A 25,894-nucleotide genomic window follows, 5' to 3' on the forward strand; every position below is an offset into this window, starting at 1 on the left:
CAAATAAATAAAATCTTTAAAAATAATAAAAAATTAAAAATTAGGGGTGCCTGGGTGGCTCAGTCATTAAGCATTGTCTTCAGCTCATGTCATAATTCTAGGGTCCTGGGATCGAGCCCCACATCGGGCTCCTTGTTTGGTGGGAAGCCTGCTTCTCCTTCTCTTACTCCCCCTGCTTGTGTTCCCTCTCTCACTGGGTCTCTCTGTCAAATAAATAAAAAATATTTTTAAAAATCTAAAAATTAAAAATAATAAATGGTTAAGAAATGTATAGATACATACTACAGTAAGAATGGTCCTTTACCCTGACAAAGACCTGAAGTTTGCTTGTGGAGGTGGCTGTCCACTTGTGAATGATCCTGAAGCAGTGAAAAGATGGTTATGTGTCACACACAGAAAGATCTAGCAGCAGACATGGATGAGAGTGGCCCATGCCACATTCAGTGAACTATGGGAACCTGTAGATGTTTGAGACGTGTGCATGTGTTCGTTTTATGTATTCTGTTTTTTAAGATTGTATTTATTTATTTCACAGAGAGAGAGAGAGATCACAAGTAGGCACAGAGGCAGGCGGAGAGAGAGGGGGAAGCAGACCCCTGCTGAGCAGAGAGCTGGATGTGGAGCTTGATCCCAAAACCCTGTGATCATGACTTGAGCGGAAGGCAGAGGCTTAACCCACTGAGCCACCCAGGCACCCCCATTTTATGTATTCTTAATGCAGCTAGTTCTGCTGAGTACAGTTTGTTTCTTTCATCTGGTGTTTCTTGTGGACAAAAAAAAAAAAATCACTTGTAAGCCTCTGTGAAATTTGCATTATGTTCAAATTGTTCCTTAATCTATCAATCCCTTGGAACAAATTTGTATTTTTAAGATAAGCATTATAGCAGAATTGACTGTATTTGAAATCAAATAGCCACATGTAGCTCATGGCTACCAGGCTGGAAAGTGCAGCTACGTATAAAGCAGCAAGAGTACTTACCACTCACATATACAGAGAATAACAAAAAAGCAAGGAAGAAAGGAAACAGGCATTTCCTGATATGCCTTCAGAGTTTGGAAGACCTAACAGGTGTAAAGTTAAAATTTCAGATCCATATTACTCAGCCACCAAAAAGAATGAAATCTTGCCATTTGCAATGACATGGATGGAACTGGAGGGTATTATGCTAAGCAAAAATCAGTCAGAGAAAGACAAATAGCATATAATTTCACTCATATGTAGGATTTAAGAAACAAAACAGATGAACAGAGGGGAAGGGAAGGAAAAATAAATTAGGATGAAATCAGAGAGGGAGACAAACCATAAAAGACTCTTAACTCTAGGAAACAAACCGAGGGTTGCTCGATGGGAGGTGGTGTGGGGATGGAGTAACTGGGTCATGGGCATTAAGGAGGCCACTAAGTGATGAGCACTGGGTGTTGTTTGCAACTGATGAATCACTAAATTCTACCTCTGAAACTAATAATACAGTATATGTTAATATAAAGAAACAATTGCATTTGGAAAAAAAAACTTTTCAAGATTCATTAACATACTGATTTTAAGCACCTGTTGGGGCATCTGAGTAGAGCTGTCCAGTCAAGCTTCCTACAAGGCTGGCACCATTCCCCCTGATGGAATCAGGGAATGAAAACGTAAGCTGGGTACCAACCTTGAGCTGTTCCTCGTAGCTCAGCCTCCAGAGTGGTGTCACAACGTCAGCTAGCCTTTAAAAAAAATAATTCAGGCACTTCATTCATTATATAAATATGTACTGAGCACCTACTATGCATAAGTACTTCCTGCCACCATTTTCTCTGGCATTTTACTTATTCAGGAAACCTAACTCTCATGCCCCTGGGGAGATACAGTCTGGGAGAAGAGCCCATTTTGGTGCTGTCTACTTAACAAAGCAGAACAGATGGGCAAACTTAATATAAGAAAAATCCAGATTTATCAGGAGGTAATTAATCATATTACAAAAGGCTTCACTGTTGGGTTCCTTTAAATAGCTCACCTCCCTAATGCTTTTAAAATATAATTTGATTTAGAAAATACATTTGTTGCATAAAATGAGGTATATTTGTGTTTGCATGGTTGCAACGGGACTATTCATTTGTAAGCCATCTGATCGCTCCCTGGATTCCTGGTTTTCAGTGTATCTGCCCTGGACCTTTATAGAGACAATGTCCCAGTTTAATATCTCATTTCTGTGAAAAACATACTTAGAGGCAAGGAGAATATTTTCTGCCATCACAAAGCATTTCCACCAACATTATTCAGGTGTCTTCAAAGTTGCCCTGGGTATCCTATCTTAGGCGCCCCCTTGAACACTTGCAATGCCATATTAGTTGCATCAGGAATACAGAATTTCATTAGGCCCAGAGATTCAGACTTGCTAATGGAAAACGGTATCTGCCTGGACCTTACCTTTCCTGCCAGGAACTATCAAGTGGTCCAAGGTAGCTTGGTTTCTTCTGACTTTTCTGTCCTCTTTGACACTTCTTGGTTATCACGTTGGTGAAGTTTCCCCCACATGCTGAGCCCAAAAAGAGCTTTGACCAACCTGGGTGTTTTGTGGCACACCAGGGGAGCAATCCTGGTTTGGAGAGGGGACCCACCCTGGAGAGGAAAGACCTCGGGCTATGCATTGGGACTCTTCTTTTAATCTCTGCCAACCACAGAAACACTGACATTCACCTGCATGAAAGGTAAACAAACAGAAGTTGGGAAACAGAAGCACAACTCCCAAACCCCTTCATTCATTTACAAACCCTTACAGAAGCTCGGCACCCAGCACAGTGCCTGGCACGGAGTCAACACTGGGTAAAAGCAGGCCTGCTGAATGGAACTGAATTACTGCATATCAGGTACTGGCTTAGGTTCCCAAAATAAAAAGATAAGGAAAATATACACTTTGTCCTCCAGGGAAGAGTTTAACTCTCTGTATACACTCCAATGGCTAGACCCACTCCATATTCTACCCTCCGACCCAAAAACCAATCGGTGAACTACTATTCAGTAAGTGCTATGTGCAAGACATCGTGCCACACAAGATTACAATCTAATAGAGAAGATCAAGTCCAGATGCAGGAAAAGATGACAATAAATAACACAATGTGATTAGTTCCTGACAAATGCCCAGGAAAAGCTTCCCAGAGCAAGTAAGCCTTGTACCAGGTCTTAAAGGATGGTAGGGAGGAAAATCAGATATTTATAGGACAATGGCTAGACCAGTTTGGCTAAAACAGTAATTCATTTTGGGGAACAGAGGAAATGAAGTTGAAAAGTTATATCAAAGTGAAATCTAGAAGAAAGTTAATGCCTGAATTATTATATTAATATTATAATAATACTAATTATTATATATTATATATTATTACATATTATATAATATATGATATATAATATGATACAGCATTTATTACATACAATATATATTATTATATATTAATATTATTATTTATTGTGAAGGCAACAGTGAGTTGATGGAGGCTTTATATAGAGAAACAAAGCTGAAATAGGGAGGTTAATAAAAAGAACTTCAACAGGATGTCCACTCTCACCACTGTTATTCAAAATGGAACTAGAAGTCCTAGCCTCAGCAATCAGACAACAAAAAGAAATAAAAGGCATCAAAATCAGCAAAGAAACAGTCAAACTGTCACTCTTCCCAGACAAAATGATACTCTATACAGAAAACCCAAAAGACTCTACCAAAGAATTGCTAGAACTGATACAGGAAGGGGCGCCTGGGTGACTTAATCGGTTAAGCAGCTGCCTTAGGCTCAAGTCATGATCCCAGGGTCCTGGGATAGAGCCCTGCAGCAGGCTCCCTACTCAGCAGGGAGCCTGCTTCTCCCTCTCCTTCCTGCTTGTGCTCTCTGTCGCACTCTCTCGCTCTCACTCAAATAAATAAAATCTTCACAAAAAATAACTTCTTAAAAAAAAAGAACAGATACAGGAATTGAGCAAAGTTGCAGGACATACAATCAATGCACAGGGGTGCCTGGATGGCTCAGTCGTTTACGCATCTGCTTTTGGCTCAGGTCATGATCCCAGGGTCCTGGAATTGGACCATGTCTGGTTCCCTGCTCAGCGGGAAGCCGGCCTCTGCCTCTCCCACTGCCCTGCCACCAGCTTGTGTACTTGCGCGCTCTCTCTCTCTATGGCTCACTCTGTCTCTCAAATAAACAAATAAATAGTCTTTTAAAAAAATCAATGCACAGAAGTCAGTTACATTTATATATACTTACAATGAGGCAGAAAAAGAGAAGCCCATGGGGTGCCTGGGTGTCTCAATCAGTTGGGCATCTGCCTTCAGCTCACTTTGCCTGCTGCTCCCCCTGCTTGTGTGCTCACTCTCTCTCTCTGTGAAATAAATAAATAAAATCTTTAATAAAAAAGAAAAAGAAATAGAAATCAAGGAGTCCTTCCTATTTACAACTACACCAAAAACCTTAAGACACCTAGGAATAAACCCAACCAAAGAGGCAGAGGATCTGGGGGCGCCTGGGTGGCTCAGTCATTAAGCCTCTGCCTTTGGCTCAGGTCATGACTCCAGGGTGCTGGGATCAAGCCCTACATCAGGCTCCCTGGTCCAAGGGAAGCCTGCTTCTCTCTCTCCCACTCCCCCTACTTGTGTTCCCTCTCTTGCTGTGTGTCTCTCCATCAAATAAATAAATAAAATCTTTTTATTTTTTATTTTATTTTTTTTAATAAAATCTTTTTAAATAAAGAGGTAGAGGACCTATATTCAGAAAACCATAGAACACTTATTAAAGAAACTGAAGAACACACAAAGAAATGGAAACATTCTATGCTCATGGATTGGAAGAAGAAATATTGGCAAAATGTCTATGCTAGGGTGCCTGGGTGGCTCAGTCTTTAGGCACCTGCGTTGGGCACAGGTCGTGATCCCAGGGTCTTGGGATCAAGGCCTGCATTGGGCTCCCTGCTTGGCAGGAAGCCTGCTTCTCCCTCTCCCACTCTCCCTGCTTGTGTTCCCTCTTTCTCTGTGTCTCTCTCTGTCAAATAAGTAAATAAAATCTTTAAAAAAATAAAACAAAATAAAATGTCTATGCTACCTAGAGCAATCTACACATTCAGTGCAATCCCTATCAAAATATCATCAACTTTTTTCAGAGCTGGAACAAATAATCCTAAAATTTGTATGGAACCAGAAAAGACCCCAAACAGCCAAAGGAATGTTGAAAAAGAAAACCAAAGCTAATGGCATCACAATTCTGGACTTCAAGCTGTATTACAAAGCTGTAATCCTCAAGACAGTATGGTACTGGGCCAAAAACAGATACATAGATCAATGGAACAGACTAGAGAACCCAGAAATGGACCCCCAAATATTAGTTGACTATGGTCAACTAATCTTCTACAAAGCAGGAAAGAATATCCAATTTTAAAAAGACAGCCTTGGGGTGCCTGGGTGGCTTAGTTGATTAAGCATCTGCCTTTGGCTCAGGTCATAATCCTGGGGTCCTGGAATTGAGAACCACATCAGGCTTCCTGCTTAGTAGAGTCTGCTTCTCCCTCTCCCTCTGACCCTCCCCCTTCCTTGTGCTCACACCCTCTCTCTCTCTCAAATGAATAAAATAAATAAAATAAAATAGTCTCTTCAACAAGTGATGTTGGGAAAACTGGACAGCCACATGCAAAAGAATGAAACTGGGCCACTTTCTTACACTGTACACAAAAATAAACTCAAAAGGGATGAAAGACCTAAATGTGAGAGAGGAATCCATCAAAATTCTAGAGGAGAACACAGGCAGCAACTTCTTTGACCTTGGCCTCAGCAACTTCTTGTTAGACGTGTCTCCAAAGGCAAGAGAAACAAAAGCAAAAATGAACTATTGGGACTTCACCAAGATAAAAAGCTTTTGCACACCTGAGGAAATAGTAAACAAAACTAAAAGGCAGCATACGGAATAGGAAAAGATATTTGCAAATATCTTATCAGATAAAGGGCTAGTATCCATAATCTGTAAAGCACTTATCAAACTCAACATCCAAAAAACCCAAAAAAATCTAGTCAAGAAATGGGCAGAAGACATAAAGACATTTCTACAAAGAAGACATACAAATGGCCAACAGACACAAGAAAAAGTGCTCAACATCACTCCAAATCACTCCAAATCACACACAAATCAAAATCACAATGAGATACCACCTCACACCAGTCCAAATGACTACAATTAACAAATCAGGAAACAACAGATGTTGGCAAGGATTCAGAGAAAGGGGAAAGTTCTTAAAATGTTGGTGGGAATGGAAAGTGGTGCAGCCACTCTGGAAAACAGTATGGAGGTTCATTAAAAGTTGAAAATAGAGCTACCCTATGACCTAGAAATTGCACTAGATATTTACCCAAAGATAAAAATGTGGTGATCCAAAGGGGTACCTGCACCCCAATGTTTATAGCAGCAATGTTCTACAATAGCCAAACTATAGAAAGAGCTAAGATTTCCACTGACGATGAATGGATAAAGAAGATGCAGTGTGTGTATATGCACAATGGAATATTACTCAGCCATCAAAAAGAATGAAATCTTGACATATGGAATGACATGGATGGAACTAGAAGGTATTATGCTAAGCAAAATAAGTCAATCAGAGAAAGACATATACCATATGATTTCACTCATATGTGGGATTTAAGAAACAAAACAGATGAACATAGAAGAAGGAAAGAAAAATAAAGTTAAGGTGAAAATAGAGAGCAAGGTAAACCATATGAGATGCTTAAATCTAGGAAACAAATAGAGGGTTGCTGGAGGGGAGCTGGGTAGGGGAAAAGGTAATTGGCATTAAGAAGGGCACTTGAAGTAATGAGCACTGGGTGTAATATGCAACTGATGAAACATAAATTCCACCCCTGAAACTAATTAATACAGTATATGTTAATTAAATTGAACATATAAAGAATTTAAATCAAGAATTTAATAAAACTCTATTATTCTAATCTAATTCTAAATCAAGAATTTAATTAAAAAATAAAAATAAGGGGCGCCAGGGTGGCTCAGTGGGTTAAAGCCTCTGCCTTCGGCTCAGGTCATGATCCCAGGGTCCTGGGATCGAGCCCCGTATCAGGCTCTCTGCTCAGCAGTAAGCCTGCTTCCTCCTCTCTCTCTGCCTGCCTCTCTGCTTACTTGTGATCTCTGTCTGTCAAATAAATAAAATCTTTAAAAATAAATAAATAAAAATTAAAAATAAAAAAGAGGGGGAAAAAGTGAGCTCAGGAGGGCCTGGGTGGCTCACTCTTGGTTTTGGCTCAGGTCATGATCTCATGAGTCATGGGATCAGGCCCTGCATCAGGCTCTGCACTCAGTGGGGAAACTGCTTAAAGAATTCTGTCCCTCTACCCCTCCTCCTACTCACATATGCTCTTGCTCACACACTCTCTCTCTCAAATAAATAGATAAATCTTTTTTTTTTTTTAAAGTAAATTCATGTTTGAGGCATGTGTTTTCAATGGTAAGGAAAATACCCAAATGGAAACATCTAACAAGTAGAGAAGCAATACTACGAGTCATGAGAGAAGTTGGGATTAGGGATTTGATTGAGTGTCTGTAAGTACAAGTTGTAAGATTTTTTTTTTAAAGATTTTATTTATTTATTTGACAGGCAAAGATCACAAGTAGGCAGAGAGGCAGCAAAGAGAGGTGGGGGAAGCAGGCTCCCCGCTGAGTAGAGAGCCCGATGCGGGGCTCGATCCCAGAACCCCAGGATCATGACCTGAGCCAAAGGCAGAGGCTTTAACCCACTGAGCCACCCAGGCGCCCCAAGATTTTTTTTTTTAAGAGCTTTCAGGGGCACCTGGGTGGCTCAGTTGGTTAAGCGTCTGTCTTCAGCTCAGGTCATAATCCCAGAGTCCTGGGATCAAGCCCCACATTGGGCTTCCTGCTCTGTGGGAGCCTGCTTCTCCCTCTCCTTGCCACACCCCCTGCTTGTACTATTTCTCTGTGTCACATAAATAAAATCTTTTTTAAAAAATTTATAAATAAATAAATGCGAGCTTTCAGTAAAAAGAGCAAAAGACCAATGACTACACCTGGGAAAAAGGCAGTATCAGGAGAACAAGAAGAGATGCTTGTGACCCAGGAGAATGTGGAGCTTAGAGGCCAAGGAAGATGGCTTTAGGTAAGACCCTGACATATCCAGTAAGTCCGAGGCCAAAGAAGGGAAATAAGGCAGTACTAAGTGGCAGACAGGAGGACCAAATGAAGGTCTGAGATCTTAGGCATGTAGACCCTAGAGTCAGGCAGACCTGAGTGGTTCCCTGACTCCATCACTTACTAGTTAAGTGAGCTTTGGCAAGTCAATTATTCCCCATGGCTTTCCTTTTTTTTAATCTGTAAAATCAAGATAATAGTAGTACCTACCTCATATAGTGGTTGTAAGAGTTAAATAAAGGATAATTAATAAAAAGTACTCAGCAGATTAAAAACAGATGATGAACAAAATACATACACATACATACATACAAATGATGTTTGGTAAGCTCTGAGCATAGCACCCAGTACCTAGCGAAAACTCAGTTAACTGTCATGATGCTTAAAGACAGTAGACGACTGGGTGGTGGTGGCAATACTGATGGGGGGGGAGGTCAATGAGGAGTAACTATAAGACAAAAGCTGCAAGAACTAGAACAGGTGAGGGCCACACTTTGGAAGGAGGAAGGGATCCCTTTGCCTCCAACACAGGAGTCAGTGCTGTTGCCTTTTTACTTTATGGTGCCTGATCATGGCTGTGTAACTTGTTTGGGTACCAAGGACATGTGAATGGACTTGGCTGGACACCTTAATGATGAGCTATGAAATTACCTTTTTGCCCTTGTCCTCTACATTGGATTATATTCCAATGTTAAGTCATACCTTAATTCAGAACACACACACACACACACACACACACACACACACACACTATCCCCGATGTATGTAACAGATTTATTGACAGAAATTCCCCTATGGCTTCCTCTTATTACTGTGAAATTCGTATGCTATGTCTACTGGGTACTTAAAGGATACTGACCTGGGTGCTATAATATTTAGCCCATATACCATTATGTGTGTTTACCAAACACTAAAGAAAGTAACTGTCACAACATGGAGGCATTTGCAGGGTGCAGGGGGGCACTTCACAAATTTCTAACAAAACAGATTTAAGCTGCTCAAAGTTGAGGTGTTCATAGATAGTACCCAGGAAAAGGCAAGTTACTAAGAAAATAGGCTTTAGGTGCGCCTGGGTGGCTCAGTCATTAAGCATCTGCCTTCAGCTGAGATCATGATCCCAGGGTCCTGGGATCCAGCTCCCCACACTGGGCACCCTCCTCAGAGGAAGGCCTGCTTCTCCCTCTTCCACTCCCCCTGCTTGTGTTCTCTCTCTCGCTGTGTCTCTCTCTGTCAAATAAATAAATAAAATCTTAAAAAAAAAAAAAAAAAAGAAAATGGGCTTTGGAGCCATATTCTAATCTCAGCTCTGTTGCTCACTAGCTATGTGACTTTCCAGCAAGTTACTTAAGCATTATGAATGTCAGTGCCATCATCTATCAAAATAGGATGAGAACCAGGGTGCCTGGGTGGCTCAGTGGGTTAAAGCCTCTGCCTTCAGCTCAGGTCATGATTTCAGGGTCCTGGGATCAAGCTCCGCCTCGGGCTCTCTGCTAAGCGTGACGCCTGTTTCTCCCTCTCTCTCTCTGCCTGCCTCTCTGCCTACTTGTGATCTTTGTCTGTCAAATAAATAAATAAAATCTTTAAAAGAAACAAAAAAAACAGGACGAGTACCACTTACCTTTCAGGGTTGTGCTAAAATTAAACGAGCTCGGACACCTGAGCTCGGACACCTGCTGGCTCAGTCCGTTAGTTATGCATCTGCCTTCGGCTCAGGTCATGATCTCAGGGTCCTGGGATCCAGCTCCCCTCACTGGGCTCCCTCCTCAGAGGAAAGCCTGCTTCTCCCTCTTCCACTCCCCCTGCTTGTGTTCTCTCTCTCGCTGTGTCTCTCTCTGTCAAATAAATCTTTTAAAAAAAAGAATTAAAAATAATAATAAATTAAATTTTAAAAAAGAATTAAACAAGTTCATATATACAAAGTGCTCAGGACAGCGCCTAACAGCAGGAATTTGATATGTGTCATTATCTCTCCTTAGGCTCTGATTCAAAGCACATCACTTGACTTCTTTATGCCTCCATGTGTCCGACCTACAAAACTGGCGAGATGTAATAAAGCATGTGAGTGCTGCTAGGATAAGTAAAATATGCGGGAAACTTATAAAACAAAACACAAACAAGACAACTTTCATAACATTCTGCTTTAGTGCCTGCTGGAGTGTGGTGGACTTAAGGCCTGCCCTGGACCACCTATTAATACCATCAAAAGTGTGTGATCTGTGACAAACATTTTTCTAAAGTGAGACAAAAGTATGTATTTGATATGAAGAAAAACAAAAACTGGAGAGAGGAAATGAGTGAAGAGGTAGGAGACAAAAAGAAGGACGGGGCAGAGTAGAGGCAGACTGAAGGGGGAGGGTGTGCTGCAGGCCCATTTAGGGGTTGGCAGAGGAGGGACAGGGGAGCTGAGGACTGAAGACAGCTATCTGTACCCCACAACATTCAGACTTATTTTGAGTGTGTGGAGTCCTCTCACTGGTGAATGCCACCATGACTGTGCTCCACTTGCCCTATATCCCAGCAGAGGGGTCTTAATGCATCTATGTTTCTTCCTCCAAATTATCAGATATGGTCTAAAATAGGACCCTACTATTGCCAACAAGTCACGGCTCCTGGTAAAGACCTTTTTACCATATTTAGTAATTTCTGTAGTGAAATATATTTTTCAAGGCAGCATAATAATACCAAAGTGAATTATGTTTCTTTGTTTCTTGATGTCAGAGGGGGCATTTGCCCACAGAAAAGTCTGGTTTCATTTCAGAGATTTTCCTATCAAAAAAAAAAAAAAATGCCCACCAAGAGGCCCAACACCCTCTTTTAGGTGCAAAGCCTCTGTGTGTCTCCAGTTCTGCCCGAATAAACTTCTTGGGAAAACCAGAAAAAAAAATGCTAGGGTTAAAAAAAAAAAAGTGTGTGACATCTACTCAGTTTCTCCTATAGGAATTAATCGGAAAGGGACTCTGGGTCCAGAGCTGCCAGATAGGAATGTAGACTAAGTCTCTAGGGTTGGAATAGCTAACCTGCCTGAAATGCTCAGAGAGGTTCCAATCCGAGACTATGTGGTCGGTCCTGATGCGTGTGAGGCCAAGGAGCTTCTTGGACCAAAATGTTTACACACAGACCAGGGTCCTGCTTACATTCTCTGTTCATCCTTCCTTCAGCTGGCCTGGCCCCCGACAAGGTTCTCGGCAAAATGAGACGGACATAGGGGTGTATTGCAGAGTCCTCACTGCATTGCACGTTCAATCAGGTCCTTCCCCCACCAGACCCCTTCACCAGCCCCTCCATCCCCCTCTTCTTCGGGGAAATTCTACCCACCATGTCTGCAGGAAAGACTATCACTGAATTTGGGCCAAGAGAGGGCTGAGGTCACATCACAGGCGGACGCCAGGCTGGCCGCAACCTTGGACAGCTAGCGTTCTGTCCCGTCCGTTCCCACCTCCTCCGGCCTCAATTCTCCGCCCCGCGGGCAATTGGGTTCACTAAACAGTTTTCTCTACCGTAAGGGTTCCATCGGGCTTTCTGAGCTCTTCACGTACCCCCCTCCCCATACCTTTGCAACCAATAAGTCCTCTTAACAAACCTGAGGCGGCACACGAAAAAGCCAGCGGGCGGCCTGGATCGCTGCCGCTGGGGAGAGTCACTTCCTGGTGCGGCACCGCGGCTCGACTCCCTACGCACACGCAGCCAGACCCGGGCAGGCGCAACAGGACGCGGGGCTCCTCCCAGGCGCGGGTCAGCCTGCCCTGCCAGGGCAGCTAGTTTCGGGGAGCCCTCCTCCCTACTTTAACGTGGCCCTTCTCTAGAGACCTTTTCAAAATCACCCAACGCCCTGTTGCCCCCTCACCCCCCAATCCCCCCCGCACCAAGGTTTCTCCCCAAGGTGCCCTCTCCTCCCCTCCCAGCGACCCCGCCCACCGCCTGCTCTTCTCCCCGTCCCATTGGTGGATCTGGATAAGCCTAAAAAAAAAAAAAAAAAATCACAAAGAAATTTGAACTACAGTGTGAATAGTGGTGCCCATCTCAGGGTGCTCGCGATTTAACTCAACCAAAATTATGGGCTCAGATCCATGATGGATTGGTTGGAAGATTGGGAGATGAAGGGTAGGGCGGTTTCTTCAAATCGCAACTTTTTTTTGAGTTGGCCTTCCTTGGGGCCCTAGGGACTTTCCAGCATTCGTTCTCCCTCTATATTTTACATTGCTTCAGCAAAGTGTTACATTCTTATGACAAGGTAAACCTGGTTTCTTAAGTGGATCCCACGCGGGGCTACTAAATCCTCAGGGCAAGAATTGCTTTTCAACTTCAAAAGACAGAGGAGACTAGCTACTGATGTGGAGAACAAAGGCAGAAGGAAATGCAGATAAAATTAAATATCCTTATAACCCGAAGCCCAATGACAAATACTTGAGGCAGGAGGAGTATAACCTTTCTCCAGGAAGCTTCCAACTGTCTTAAAGTAAATGCCTTGCTAGAGGTGAAAACAACCTTAGTTTGACACCACGGAGGTCTCCAGGACCCTGTCAATCTTTGTTAGCATATGAAAATCCTTTTAGAATTTCCCTTATCTTTACTTCCCCCAACTCCAAAGTATATAATCTGTCCTCCTCACAACCACCCCCCCCAACAGCAGCTATTTCTGCTGGCGGGTCCAGTCCCATGCTTTAGTAAAACAACCTTTATGCATCAAAGATGTCTCAAGAATTGTCTCTAGGCCATCGGCTCTGGACCCCACCAACACAGCACTACTCCAAAAATACATCAGATACCAATAATTCATTTACCAGCTCCTGGACTACATTCAGTGATTCCTCTAATTTTTAGAGGGATCGGGAGCCCAGCCAAATGAGTAAGAGAATGTTGAAATATACACACATGCGTGTGCTGTAAAAAAAAAATGTTTTTAATAAAATTAAAATTTACAGCAAAGTAAGTCCACATTTAATGACACTTAATTTTTATTTTTAATAGTAATTAGACTTTAGTGGAAAGCACTTTATAGCTAAAATTTCAGTTATTTATTCAAAGCATAATATGCCTGTTATGTGCAAGGCAATGCATTAGCCCTAGTGAATGCAGCAGTAGGTTACACATGGCCAAGTGCCTCAAATAACAGCAAACATTAAGTCAGCCAGACCAAAGTTCAAAGTCTGACCTGCCAGATAGAAGGTGTGTGAACTTGGCAACTTAATTGCTCAATGCCTCAGCTTCCCCATCTGAAAAAAATGTCCATAGTAATTGCACCTATCTCACAGGGTTGTGATAGAGTAAATAGGTTAATAAAGTACTTAGAACAGAGTAAGCACACACTCATTAAGTGTTAGCTATTACCAGCCAAAAATAATTTCATATATTGTATAAGTATACACACTTGCACACTCATACATATATACCCTTTAAAAAAAAGAGAGACAGAGATCTTTTACTCCCCATTCCAAAGGCTTGAGCAGGTAAAGGCTTGACTCAATTTATGGCCCTTCCTTTTTTTTTTTTTTTTTTTAAGATTCTTTTTTATTTTTTTTCACAGAGAGAGGCACAGCAAGAGAGGGAACACAAGCAGGGGGAGTGAGGGAGGGAGAACAGGCTTCCCGTGGAGCAGGGAGCTCAATGTGGGGCTGATCTAGGACTGTGACCTAAGCCGAAGGCAGATGCCTAATGACTGAGTCAACCAGGTACCCCCGATTTATGGCCTTTCCTAAACACTCTAACAGTTCTTAAGTACTATTTTAACTCAAACCATTGCTTTATATTTCTAGGCTTGCACATTGCTATCAAGTGAGACCAGGCTGGAGAATGCACCTTTGGTTCTCTTCTCCCTTTCTCTCCTCTTAGACCCCTTTTATGCAGATAGACAGCTTTATTCCTTTCTCCACCTCTTCTTTCCTTTTCTTTTCCTTCCCACATCCTTCTGCTCCATTATCATTTCTCATCTTGGCATTCATTATTGTGCCTAGTACTGAGCCAGGTGCCCTAATAGAAGCTCCGTGAATATTTGATGCATTGAATTGAATCCTTCCCTTGTCTATTTGAAAGGGAAGGGCATCCCCCACCTGTTCTGAGCATCCAAGTGAACTCCTTTAAAGCAAGTCTGTCATTTGAGAAGGCAGAGAACCCTGAGGGGTAAAGAGAGAAAAGAAATTAAGGAAGCTATAATGTAATTATTTAGCCATTAACCCTTTTATACTTATTTAATCTAATAAAGCATGTTCTTCTATAAAAGAAAAATCATCACATTTGTAAGAGGAAAAAGAAATATCCCATATTAAAGAAAAGGTTAGACTCTTCAACTGGAAAAGTCAATAAATGGACATGTCATAGGTGACAAGCAATATTGTTTAATTAAATAAGAGTTGAAGCCTAGATAACCTTTGCTTATCTGGATTATCAGCAAACCAAATCACAACAACGTGAAGTTTCTGAAAATTTGTCATTCTTGTTTTGATCTAGAGGAGATTTCAGAGAGGCTACCGCATAAGCTTTCAGAAATAACATGTATTAAAATCACTTCCATTAACCACATTTCTTCAGGTGTGACCACCATAGAGGCTGAGAGGAATAGATGCACAGGCCACGCCCTCTAAATTACGTTACCCAATGGGAAGACTCAAAAGGGAAGAATACACAACAATGGGCTTTGCTAATTCTAGCAAAGCAGGGGATCTTCCCGGTAGTGAGGGAAGGAAAAGAATGTGAGGATTGAGTTTAATGCTTAAGATTTGAATAACCCGAGAAGAGGTAGAAGCTGCAGCAGGAAAACAAGAATGAGCAATTTGTGTTCAAGGACCAGGAGGAGGCAGGTCAGGCTAGATGGGAGGGTTGTGCTGAAGTCGTTAGCGTTCTAGAAGGCCGATGAGGTCACTAGGTCAGGAAGGATAATCCTGGAGTGCTGGATGAGAGGTTTGATTTAGTTTTTTTAACAATAGGCAGCTAATGAAGAGTTTTTCAGGAGATGTTTCTGGAACAGAACTCTAGATGCTGTGTGTAGGATAGATTTTAAGGTGTATTGTCTTGGAAGCTGAGGGAGACTGCTGCAGTCATCCAGATGGGAGGCATTTAAGTCTCTCTCTGTACCAAGGCAGGTTACACTGCGTTCTATTTTTTTTAAGATTGCATTTATTTATTTGACACACAGAGAGAGAGACATCGAGAGAGGGAATTCAAGCAGGGGGAGTGGGAGAGAGAGAGCAGACTCCCCGCTGAGCAGGGACAACCCCCTCCCATAGGACTCCATCCCAGGACTCAGGTTATAGCGGAAGGCAAACGCTTAACGACTGAGCCACCCAGGCGCTCCTACACTGCGTTCTGTAAGAATTTCTTAAAATGTGTGGGGCACCTGGGTGGCTCAGTCCGCTATACATCTGCCTACCGCTCTGATCTGAGTCCCGGGTTGGAATCCTATTGGGGGGAGGGGGGGGGGAATCCCTGCTCAGCGGGGAGTCTGCTTCTCCCTCTCCCTCTGATCCTCCACCATGCTCATGCGCGCTCACTTTCTCTCTCTCTCTCAAATACATAAATAAAATCTTAAAAAAAAAAGAATTTCACAAAATATGGACAAGGGCTCATCTACAATGTAATTAGCTGGGGTGACTGTAACAAGTACTCGTTCATGAGCCCCACCCTGTAACTACAGAATCAAAATCTCAGGGGAATAGAACTCAGAAATATTTGGGTTTTTTAAGATTTTATTTATTTATTTGTCGGAGAGAGAAAGCGAGCACAAGCAGGTGGAGAGGCACACAGAGGGAGAAGCAGGCTCCCTGCTGAGCAAGGAGCCCCATGTGTGAGTCCCAGAACCCCGGGATCATGTCTCAAGCCCAAGGCAGACTCTTAACGGACTGAGACACCCAAGGCACCCCATATTTGAGTTTTTAACAAGCACTGATAGTGATGTTTATCAAATTTTGAAACTTACCGTCACGCATCAACTGAAATATTAGATGATTAGTCAAAAGTTCAAAAAACTCAAATTATGAAAGCCCTAAAATAGAATATAGATAATTATGCATCTGAAACCTGGACATAGGAGGACTTTCTAAACTGAAAACCAGTAGGGAAAAAAAAACACCAAGTAGGTAGAGTTTACTACATAAACCCTAAGAATTTCTATATGACAAAGATATAATGAACAAATTAAAAAATATATACAACAGACAGAAAAAGATATACAAGTATGGCAAAGGATCATTATCTTTATTGTATAAAGAGCTTATATAAATGGATAAGAAAAACATAGGTCCCTAACAAAGACCTTGGCAAAGGTTTGAGGAGATAATTCATTCACAGGAAGAGAAACATAATTGTTCTACCTCACTAGTAATTACAAAACATGCAAAGTATATAGATGAGCAAAGATTTGAAAAGATCTGTTATTCCTCGAAGTAGACCATGGACAGTGAGGCAGATGCTCTTGCGCACTGCTGGTTGGATTATAAATTGATATAAAATTCCTGGAAAGCAATTAGAAACAAGAATCTTTTTTTAAAGACAGTCTCTTCAATAAATGGTGCTGGGAAAACTGGACAGCTATATGTAGAAGAATGAAAGTCGACCATTCTCTTACACCATACACAAAGATAAACTCAAAATGGATAAAAGACCTCAACGTGAGACAGGAATCCATGAGAATCCTACAGGAGAACATAGGCAGTAATCTCTTTGATATCAGCCACAGCAACTTCTTTCAAGATATGTCTCCAAAGGCAAAGGAAACAAAAGCAAAAATAAACTTCTGGGACTTCATCAAAATCAAAAGCTTCTGCACAGCAAAGGAAACAGTCAAAAAAAACAAAGAGGCAACCCACAGAATGGGAGAAGATATTTGCAAATGACAGTACAGACAAAAGGTTGATATCCAGGATCTATAATGAACTCCTCAAATTCAACACACACAATACAGGCAATCATATCAAAAAATGGGCAGAAGATATGAAGAGACACTTCTCCAATCAAGACCTACAAATGGCTATCAGACATGAAAAAATGTTCATCATCACTAGGCATCAGGGAGATTCAAATTAAAACCACATTGAGATATCACCTTACACCAGTTAGAATGGCCAAAATTAACAAGACAGGAAACAACATGTGTTGGAGAGGATGTGGAGAAAGGGGAACCCTCTTACACTGTTGGTGGGAATGCAAGTTGGTGCAGCCTCTTTGGAGAACAGTGTGGAGATTCCTCAAGAAATAAAAAATAGAACTTCCCTATGACCCTGCAATTGCACTCCTGGGTATTTACCCCAAAGATACAGATGTCATGAAAAGAAGGGCCATCTGTACACCAATGTTTATAGCAGCAATGGCCACGGTCGCCAAACTGTGGAAAGAACCAAGATGCCCTTCAAAGGACAAATGGATAAGGAAGATGTGGTCCATATACACTATGGAGTATTATGCCTCCATCAGAAAGGATGAATACCCAACTTTTGTAGCAACATGGACAGGACTGGAAGAGATTATGCTGAATGAAATAAGTCAAGCAGAGAGAGTCAATTATCTAATGGTTTCACTTATTTGTGGAGCATAACAAAAAACATGGAGGACATGGAGAGTTAGAGAGGAGAAGGGAGTTGGGGTACATTGGAAGGGGAGGTGAATCATGAGAGACTATGGACTCTGAAAAACAATCTGAAGGGTGCTCACTTTGGCAGCACATATACTAAAATTGAAAAACAATCTGAAGGGTTTGAAGTTGGGGGGATGGGAGGTTGGGGTACCAGGTGGTGGGTATTAGAGAGGGCACAGATTGCATGGAGCACTGGGTGTGGTGAAAAAATAATGAATGGCTCCTGGGTGGCTCAGTGGGTTAAGCCACTGCCTTCGCTGCCTTCTGCTCAGGTCAAGATCTCAGGGTCCTAGGATCAAGCCCTGCCTCGGGCTCTCTGCTGGGCAGGGAACCTGCTTCCCCCTCTCTCTCTGCCTGCCTCTCTGCCTACTTGTGATCTCTCTCTGTCAAATAAATAAATAAAATCTTTAAAAAAAAAAGAAAGAAAATATAATGAATACTGTTATGCTGAAAATAAATTAATTAATTGAAAAAAAGAATCTTTTTTTTAAAGATTTATTTATTTATTTGACACAGAGAGAAAGATCACAAGTAGGCAGAGAGGTGGGGGGAGGGGGAGGGGGCCTTCCTGCAAAGGCTTCCTTCCCAGGCTCCCTGTGAAGCAAAGCACCCGATGCAGGGCTCCATCCCAGGACCCTGAGACCAGGGCCCAAGCCCAAGGCAGAGGCTTAACCCACTGAGCCACTCAGGCACCCCAGAATCAAGAATCTTTTAAATTACCACACTATTTGCCCCTGAAATTTCATCTCTGGAGTTTATTCTAAGGAGATAGAGATGTGAACAAAGATATGCCTAAAGGGTCTCACAGTTAAAAATTTAAAAAGCATCAGGGCATCTGGGTGGCTCAGTCAGTTAAGTGGTTAAGCATCTGCCTTCTACTCAGATCATGATCCTAGGATCCTGGGATGGAGCCCTGGGTCAGGGTCCCTGCTGGGCAGGTAGCCTGCTTCTTCCTCTCCTCTCCACTTGTGCTCTCTCTCTCTATCTCTGTCTCTCTCTCAAATAAGTAAAATAAAATGAAATAAACAAAAAAGCATCTTTAAGGTCCAACATTAGAAAACAGGGAATGATTACCTAAAATATGGTCTATCCATAGACAATTTCAGAGATACTAAAAATGACACCCATGGTATGGTGTTAGAAGTCAGAATGGCATTACCTCTAGGGTGTGGAGAGTAGCTGGCAGGGGGAATGAGGGGTATTCTGAGGTGCTGATAATATTCTATTTCCTCATCTGGGTGCTGGTTATAGAGGTGTGTTCACTTTGCAAAAAATGATCAGTCTATACTCTTGATATGTGCACTTTTCTGTATGTGTGTTACACTTCAGGAAGAATTTAACTTAAAATTGTGTCTTTGAAAAGTTTGTAATGACATCAAAATATGTGTAGAAGGCAACCTTAAATGAAAAAAACAGGATAAAGAATTACCCGTTCAGTACGATATTATATGTATAAAGCAAAAAATGCATTGGAAGGCAATACACCAACTATTTATAATTGTTGCCTAGGAATGAATCATTTGTCAGTTTCCTTATCATTTCTGTACTTTTCAAATTTTGTTTTACAATAGACAGGCATTACATTGATAATAAAAAAAAAAGAGTAAAATATCAGAGAAAAAAGCAAATGGATGCATCTTGGTAAATCCCCCATAGTCCAGACTGTGAAACTGAGAACCAGATTTTATCAGTTCCTATGAAAGTGATTTAGACTCTGAAGGACTAACATACACGAAGCAGATTTGTAGGATACTGGTTTACAAGCCAGTTTCTAGTGACTGAAATATTCATATCTCCTATCTAGGGTTATAACTATCAACTATATGTACTGGAGAAACCAAACTAGCAATCAGAAGGTCACTTGCAATTTAAACAGACAGAGATGAATGGTTTTGAGAGAGGTCTTCGGGTTAATTGTAACATGCTTTCCAGACTGGTGTTCCTGTTACTTGAACAGTGTTGGATAAACACTGACTCTCCACTGTTCTTTTTTCCATCACATCTAACTACTTACCAGAATTTTCTGTCATTACAATATTACCTGCCTCCTATCCTCATGTCACAGTTGCCAAGGTAACAGCTCATCTTACATGAATTACATTCTGGGTTGGTTGCTCCCAGGTGAGATATTGGGAAGCATCTTAATCTCATCTGCACTATATCTACAAATTATATTTACAAGAAGTTGCTTCAGATGGTTGACAAGAGTCACAGATGGTTAGTTTCATTCACTGTGAGCTTTTAAAAAAAATTTTTTTTTCAATTGAAAAGTCTATCATTTCCCGATTTATGTTTCTAATTTTTTCTAAACTGTATCTCTTAGGTTTGGAAATACATATTACTTTTGGGGCCCTTCAGTTCTCTGATAAACATCACGGGTTTTTGAAGAGAGTACTTAGGAGAATGGCATTGGTACTTACAAAAATAGGGAAGTCAGAAAGGGAGTTTTTTTGAGAGAGAGAGATGATAGTGGAACATTGAGTGAGGGTCCTGTGGGCTTGTAGAGAAAGAGTTAACGTAATAGGAAAGCTCTCATGTTGTATGTGGGAGGAATTACCCTGGAAACTGTCACCAAAACTACCTAGCTACCTTTATCTTCTGGTTTCTAAGGTAACAAAGATACTTACTACCTCGCATTTATATGGCTGGTGCTGATGTTCATTTTCTCACTTAATAAGGTCCCAACCCTTTGCTTTTTATAATGTTGGAATTTGCAATTCAATATTAGTAGCATTCCAACACTGGCATCTCTTCCCTCAAAGCTAGATATAGAGAAATAACATGGGGACACCTCTCCCATGTCCTGATCCACATTGGAACATCACGAGTACATGAGCCTCGGCTTCATGCCTCGGACGCAACCCAAGGACACAAATTCTACAACAAACTAGGGGTTAGAGTTTCCATGCTCTCCAAATCACCATCTCTAGCAAATCTTCAATAATAATGACACTCATCTCTACTTTCTTTTTCTGATGCTATATGCCTATATTTCTTTCAAAAGCCACTATCAAGTTGAATGGAATGGTAGGACTAGTTTATTCTTAAGATACTCCCCTATGCTTTTATGTTTCGTGATTCTGCGACGAAAAGTACCTGAAATACTTTCTGTCCCGTCCCCACTGAGTTGTTTAAGAAACTTTGTTTGGCTTCTGATCTTTTATTAAGATCTTTTCCAAAGGAATCCAATATGTTGGAAATAAAAGTGATTTTCCAGAACAGCCCTAATAATAATAATAATAATAAGTATTCAACATGTATTGAATCCTTATTCTGTGCCTCACTCTGTGCTTGGTGTTCTATGTGCGTTATCCTATGTAGTTACCTATTTTACAGAAAAGAAAATTGTAGCTGTATTTTACAGATAAGGTAACTGACATTTAGTGAGGAAGAAACAACTTGCCCAAGGTCACACAGTAAATGGTACAACCAGAACTTGAATTCAGTTGTCTGCTGTCTGTGTCTCCACTTTTAATCTTTTAGCATTTCATTGGTGGTTCTCAAATTTTAGTGTTCCTCCAAATTCCCTGGAAGAATTGATAGAACAGATTGCTGGGGCCCCTTTCCAGAGCTTCTGATTCAGTGGGTATAGGGTAGGGCCAGAAAATTTGCATTTTTAAAAAGATTTTATTTTATTTATTTGACAGCTATCACAAGTAAGCAGAGAGAGAGAGAGAGGAGGAAGCAGGCTCCCCGCTGAGCAGAGAGCCAGATGTGGGGATCCATCGATCCCAGGACCCTGGGACCATGATCCAAACCCAAGGCAGAGGCTTTAACCCACTGAGCCACCCAGGCACCCCAGAAAATTTTGCATTTCTAACAAGTTTCCTAGTGATGCTGTTGTTGCTAGAGCAGAGGACCTGTACTCTGCCCTCTATGGCCTTCCATCAAGGACAGGAAAGCCTCTAGCTATAAGGACAGGCAGAAATCTTGCTTGCTCCACATGGCTCAGTGCTCAAGGACCCTGGGGATGTTCTGAACTGCAGGTTCTATTCAGGGATCAGCCTCTCCAGGAAGACCAGACAAGAGATTCCACCACGGAGGAGAACTCAGTGCGGGGACTGTGCTCACAGAACATAGGATTGCTGGAAATGGACACATCCTGGATTAGGCTCAGTTTTTTTAACTTGGTTCTGACAGCTGGTTGTCTTTTGGAAGTAACTCAAAGAGCTGCATTTGCTGACTATAGCTACCTGTCAGTTGGGATTTTGATATAACTGACACATTCAGTCCAGTGCTGTAGAGGGTCTCGATTAGCACTACTTGCGAAGCTGAGGAAAGAGCCATTACCGTGCAAGCTGTCCTCAGAGTTCGTTGTTCACACCTGCCTTATAAAGATCATATGTTGCCTACAGTAGACAGAGGCACTCACCCTACCATAACCTTGTTTCTCTTTTCACTTTTTGCTCTTTTCCCACCATGTGCCTTGTGTTTCCCTGAGACACCACTGAGGTCGCTGAGTTTTGAGGCAACAGAGTCCAGGGTTCATTAGTGTGGTCCCACATAAGAATCAGCTGGAAAGCTTTTTAAAAATACCAGGGCTGGGGACCCTGCTCCAGACCAATTAAATTAGAATCTCTGCAGATGCCTTAAAAAAGAAACTTCCAGGTAATTCTAAGGCCAGCTAAGTTTAAAAACTAATAATGGTCCAAAAAATAGGCTCTGCTGTTAGGCATACTCTATTTCTAGCTCTGCCACTCATGAGAAGAGGACCTTGAGCAAATGGCCTAACCTCCTTGAGCCTCAATTTTCCCATCTATAAACATTGGCCCAATAACAGAACTCACTGGACAGAATTTTCAGAGCATTCGGGGATCACTATACAAAAAAACTTAGTATCTGTTGTCTAATGTCTCATGAGATTTACATATTAACATGAACTCTTCACCCGCTGTAGGCATGTGAGTTCATGACCCCTGGTATAGTCACTACCGAGAGTCCTCCACAGGTGGAGCAAAAACCTACAAATATGCAAATGATAGGATATAAGGAATGGTATAGATCAAGAATAAAATTTCTTTTGGTGCCTGGTGGCTTGGTCGGTTGAGCATCTGACTCTTGGTTTCAACTCAAGTCATGATCTCAGGATTCTTAGGACTGAGCCCCACATGGGGCTCCACGCTCAGTGGGGAGTCTGTGGAAGATTCTCTCTCCCTCTCTCTCTAAAAATAAATAAATAAATATTTAAAAAGAGAATAGAATATCTCATTCCCTAAGAGACAACAAGGAGGGCCAACTCTCTCTAGGAACCAGGCATTGGATCTCAGTTCAGTTTCAAGTTCAAGTTTAAAAAATCCAGTATTCTGGGGCACCTGTGGCTCAGTGGATTAAGCCTCTGCCTTCGGCTCAGGTCATGATCTCAGGGTCCTGGGATTGAGCCCCGCATCGGACTCTCTGTTCAGCGGGGAGCCTGCTTCTCCCTCTCTCTCTCTCTGCCTGCCTCTCTGCCTACTTGTGATTTCTCTCTCTCTCTGTCAAATAAATAAATAAAATCTTTAAAAAAAAAATCCGGTATTCTATTTTGCCTCCAGAGCCAAATGAAGATAAAGAATCATCTTAAACCAACAGCTTACATTATGATAAATGATAAAATAGGAGTTAGCATGATGTAGCCATTAATAAAATGGACTTTTTCAGACATACCTGGGTTTCAAACAGTAACATACCCAGCTCAGTAACATACAGACATGTGACTTTGAGCAAGTTACTTAGCCAAACAAAGCCCAGTAATGATAGTTCCTATTTTGGGGCGTTGCTATAGGGAATGAATGAGATAATGTATGTAAAGCACTTATAATGGCATTTGACACATGGTAACCCCTCAGTGAATGATAACTATTACTAAAAGCATTCTTACTAGGATTGAAGACAAAGCTAGGCTGCTGCCATTTTAAAGTGCTTAGAAATGTTCTAAGTGGGCACCTGGGTGGCTCAGTCATTAAGCGTCTGCCTTCAGCTCAGGTCCTGATCCCAGGGTCCTTGGATCTAGCCCTGCATCTGACTCTCTGTGCAGGAGGAAGACTGTTTCTCCCTCTCTCTCTCTGCCTGCTGTTCCCTCTGCTTGTGCCCTCTCTCTGACAAATAATACACACAATCTTAAAAAAAAATGTTCTGAGTAACCAGTACTATTCTCAGACCGGGGCAAGAGGGGCTTCTGCTCTGGCACCCATAATTTGGAGGGTCACTCATATTACATACACATAAAAATAAATGTATTTAAAGACATGGGCATCTGTGTCACTCAGGATCCAATGCTCAGTGTGGCAGAACACATAATCCTAACCCTCTGCTCTCATAATTAACATCGTTCAAATGCAAGGGCAGTACTTCATATTGCTTGCCCTGTGTACTAGAAACAAAGGGCCAATGCATCCAAATGCCGTGAAGGTTTGTGTTATGCGGCTGCTTATATCAGACACTGCTTTAGTGTGCAGGGAGAATTTGAGCAACAGAAGTGCTTAGTAAGAGAAAAGATAAATCAACTTGTCAAGCCCTTCCTCTCTCAATAGCAATAAATTCTTCCATAACAATGATTGTTTCCCAGTAGTAACAAGCATTGGCTTTCTGGCTTCTCTTTACTTTCCAAGTCATGGCTCCTTGAGATGTGGTAAGTGGGCCTCCATTTGTACTCTTGGCCCAGGCCAGGCAAATCTTAGAAGCTAGCCTGTAGCTAACACAGTCAGATGTGAAAAAGGAATGAGGTATAACTATTGGAAAGGAAACAAAACCCACCATTATTTGTAGCTGATGCGTTTGTCGCTCCAGAGAGTACCCAAGGGAATCAGTTGAAACACTCAGATTTAACTCAGGAAAGAGAGTTCAGGAAAGAGTTCTGCAAAGTGGTGGAATGAATGGCAGTCAATAGTTTTCCTGTAAGACAGCAACAACCGGTCAGAAGATATAATGGAGGAAAAAAATCCATTTGTGATGATGACGAAAAATAGTATAGAATCCTGAGAAATAGCTTTTTAAGACATTTTATTTATTTATTTGACAGAGAGAGAGTACAAGCAGGGGAGCAGGAGGGACAGGGAGAACCAGGCTTCCTGCTGAGCAGAGTCTAATGTGGGGCTAATTTCAGGACCCTGATTGATCCCAGGACCCTGAGATTATGACCAAGCCAAAAGCAGACGCCCAACTGACTGAGCCAGCCAGGTGCCCCTAGAAATAGGCATATGCTCTACACAAAGAAAACAAGGATATTTGTATATCTCTGAGCAACTAGGATTTGAATAAATGGAAATTGATGCCATATTTCTGGATGGGAAAGCTAAATTTTGTAAGATGACAGCTTTTAAAAATTAATTATATGTTTACGTCAATCCAGTCAAGATTCAAAGTTATTTTACAGCGATAAAGTGATTCTAAGTTCACCTAAAAGAATAAATAGAGAGAATAGCAAAGAAATTTTCAAAAAAAGAACAATGATGAGATACTTGGCTTACAAGATATTAAAATGTATACATAAGTTATAACACTTAAAACATTATTATCGGCACCTGGGTAGCTCAGTTGGTTAAGCCACTGTTTTGGGCTCAGATCTGGATCCCAGGGTTCTGGGATCGAGTCCCACATCGGGCTCCTTGCTCGCCAGGGAGCCTGCTTCTCTCTCTGCCTCTGCCTGCTTGTGCGTGCTCACGCTCTCTCAATCTGACAAATAAATAAATAAATAAAATCTTTAAAAACAAAACAAAAAAACACATTATTATATTGTCACAAGAATCAACAAACAAATCAATGGACTAGAAGCCTTCAGACAGACCAAGTAAAAAGGTAAGAACCCGATATACAATAAAGGAAGCATCACAAACCAACAAGAACAGAATTCATCAACATATGAAATGTGGAAAAAAAAAAGAAAGAAAGCATAAAACAGCTTTAAAAAGTGGAAGCAAGGGGCGCCTGGGTGGCTCAGTGGTTTGGGCTGCTGCCTTCGGCTCGGGTCATGATCTCAGGGTCCTGGGATCGAGCCCCGCATCGGGCTCCCTGCTCCACAGGAAGCCTGCTTCCCTCTCTCTCTCTCTCTCTCTCTCTCTCTGCCTGCCTCTCTGCCTACTTGTGATCTCTGTCTGTCAAATAAATAAATAAAATCTTTAAAAAAAAAAGTGGAAGCAAATGTTAAATTTTGAGATGGGGAAGAATTTTCTAAACAAAAAAGCAATGGAA

At 41.6% G+C, this 25,894-nt stretch overlaps 1 protein-coding gene across 4 annotated transcripts in view; it reads right to left on the reverse strand.

The window, feature by feature from the left end:
• TRMT2B (tRNA methyltransferase 2 homolog B) overlaps positions 1–12,031 on the reverse strand; it is a 54,591-nt gene extending 42,560 nt beyond the window's left edge. For 3 of the 4 annotated variants that reach the window (XM_059157567.1, XM_059157569.1, XM_059157566.1), the window contains exons 1-5: positions 11,747–12,029; positions 9,785–10,011; positions 4,237–4,351; positions 2,411–2,680; positions 1,653–1,707 (exon numbers count right to left, since the gene is read on the reverse strand). In XM_059157567.1, coding sequence (XP_059013550.1) covers positions 1,653–1,707; positions 2,411–2,676 — 321 coding nt within the window. In that variant the 5' untranslated portion in view covers positions 2,677–2,680; positions 4,237–4,351; positions 9,785–10,011; positions 11,747–12,029. Of the gene's footprint in view, positions 1–1,652; positions 1,708–2,410; positions 2,681–4,236; positions 4,352–9,784; positions 10,012–11,746 lie in introns of all 4 variants that reach the window. The other variant, XM_059157568.1, reaches the window with a different exon arrangement.
• Between the last annotated feature and the right edge of the window lie 13,863 nt (positions 12,032–25,894).

Source organism: Mustela lutreola, chromosome X (assembly GCF_030435805.1).
Source record: "Mustela lutreola isolate mMusLut2 chromosome X, mMusLut2.pri, whole genome shotgun sequence".
Taxonomy (NCBI): domain Eukaryota; kingdom Metazoa; phylum Chordata; class Mammalia; order Carnivora; family Mustelidae; genus Mustela; species Mustela lutreola.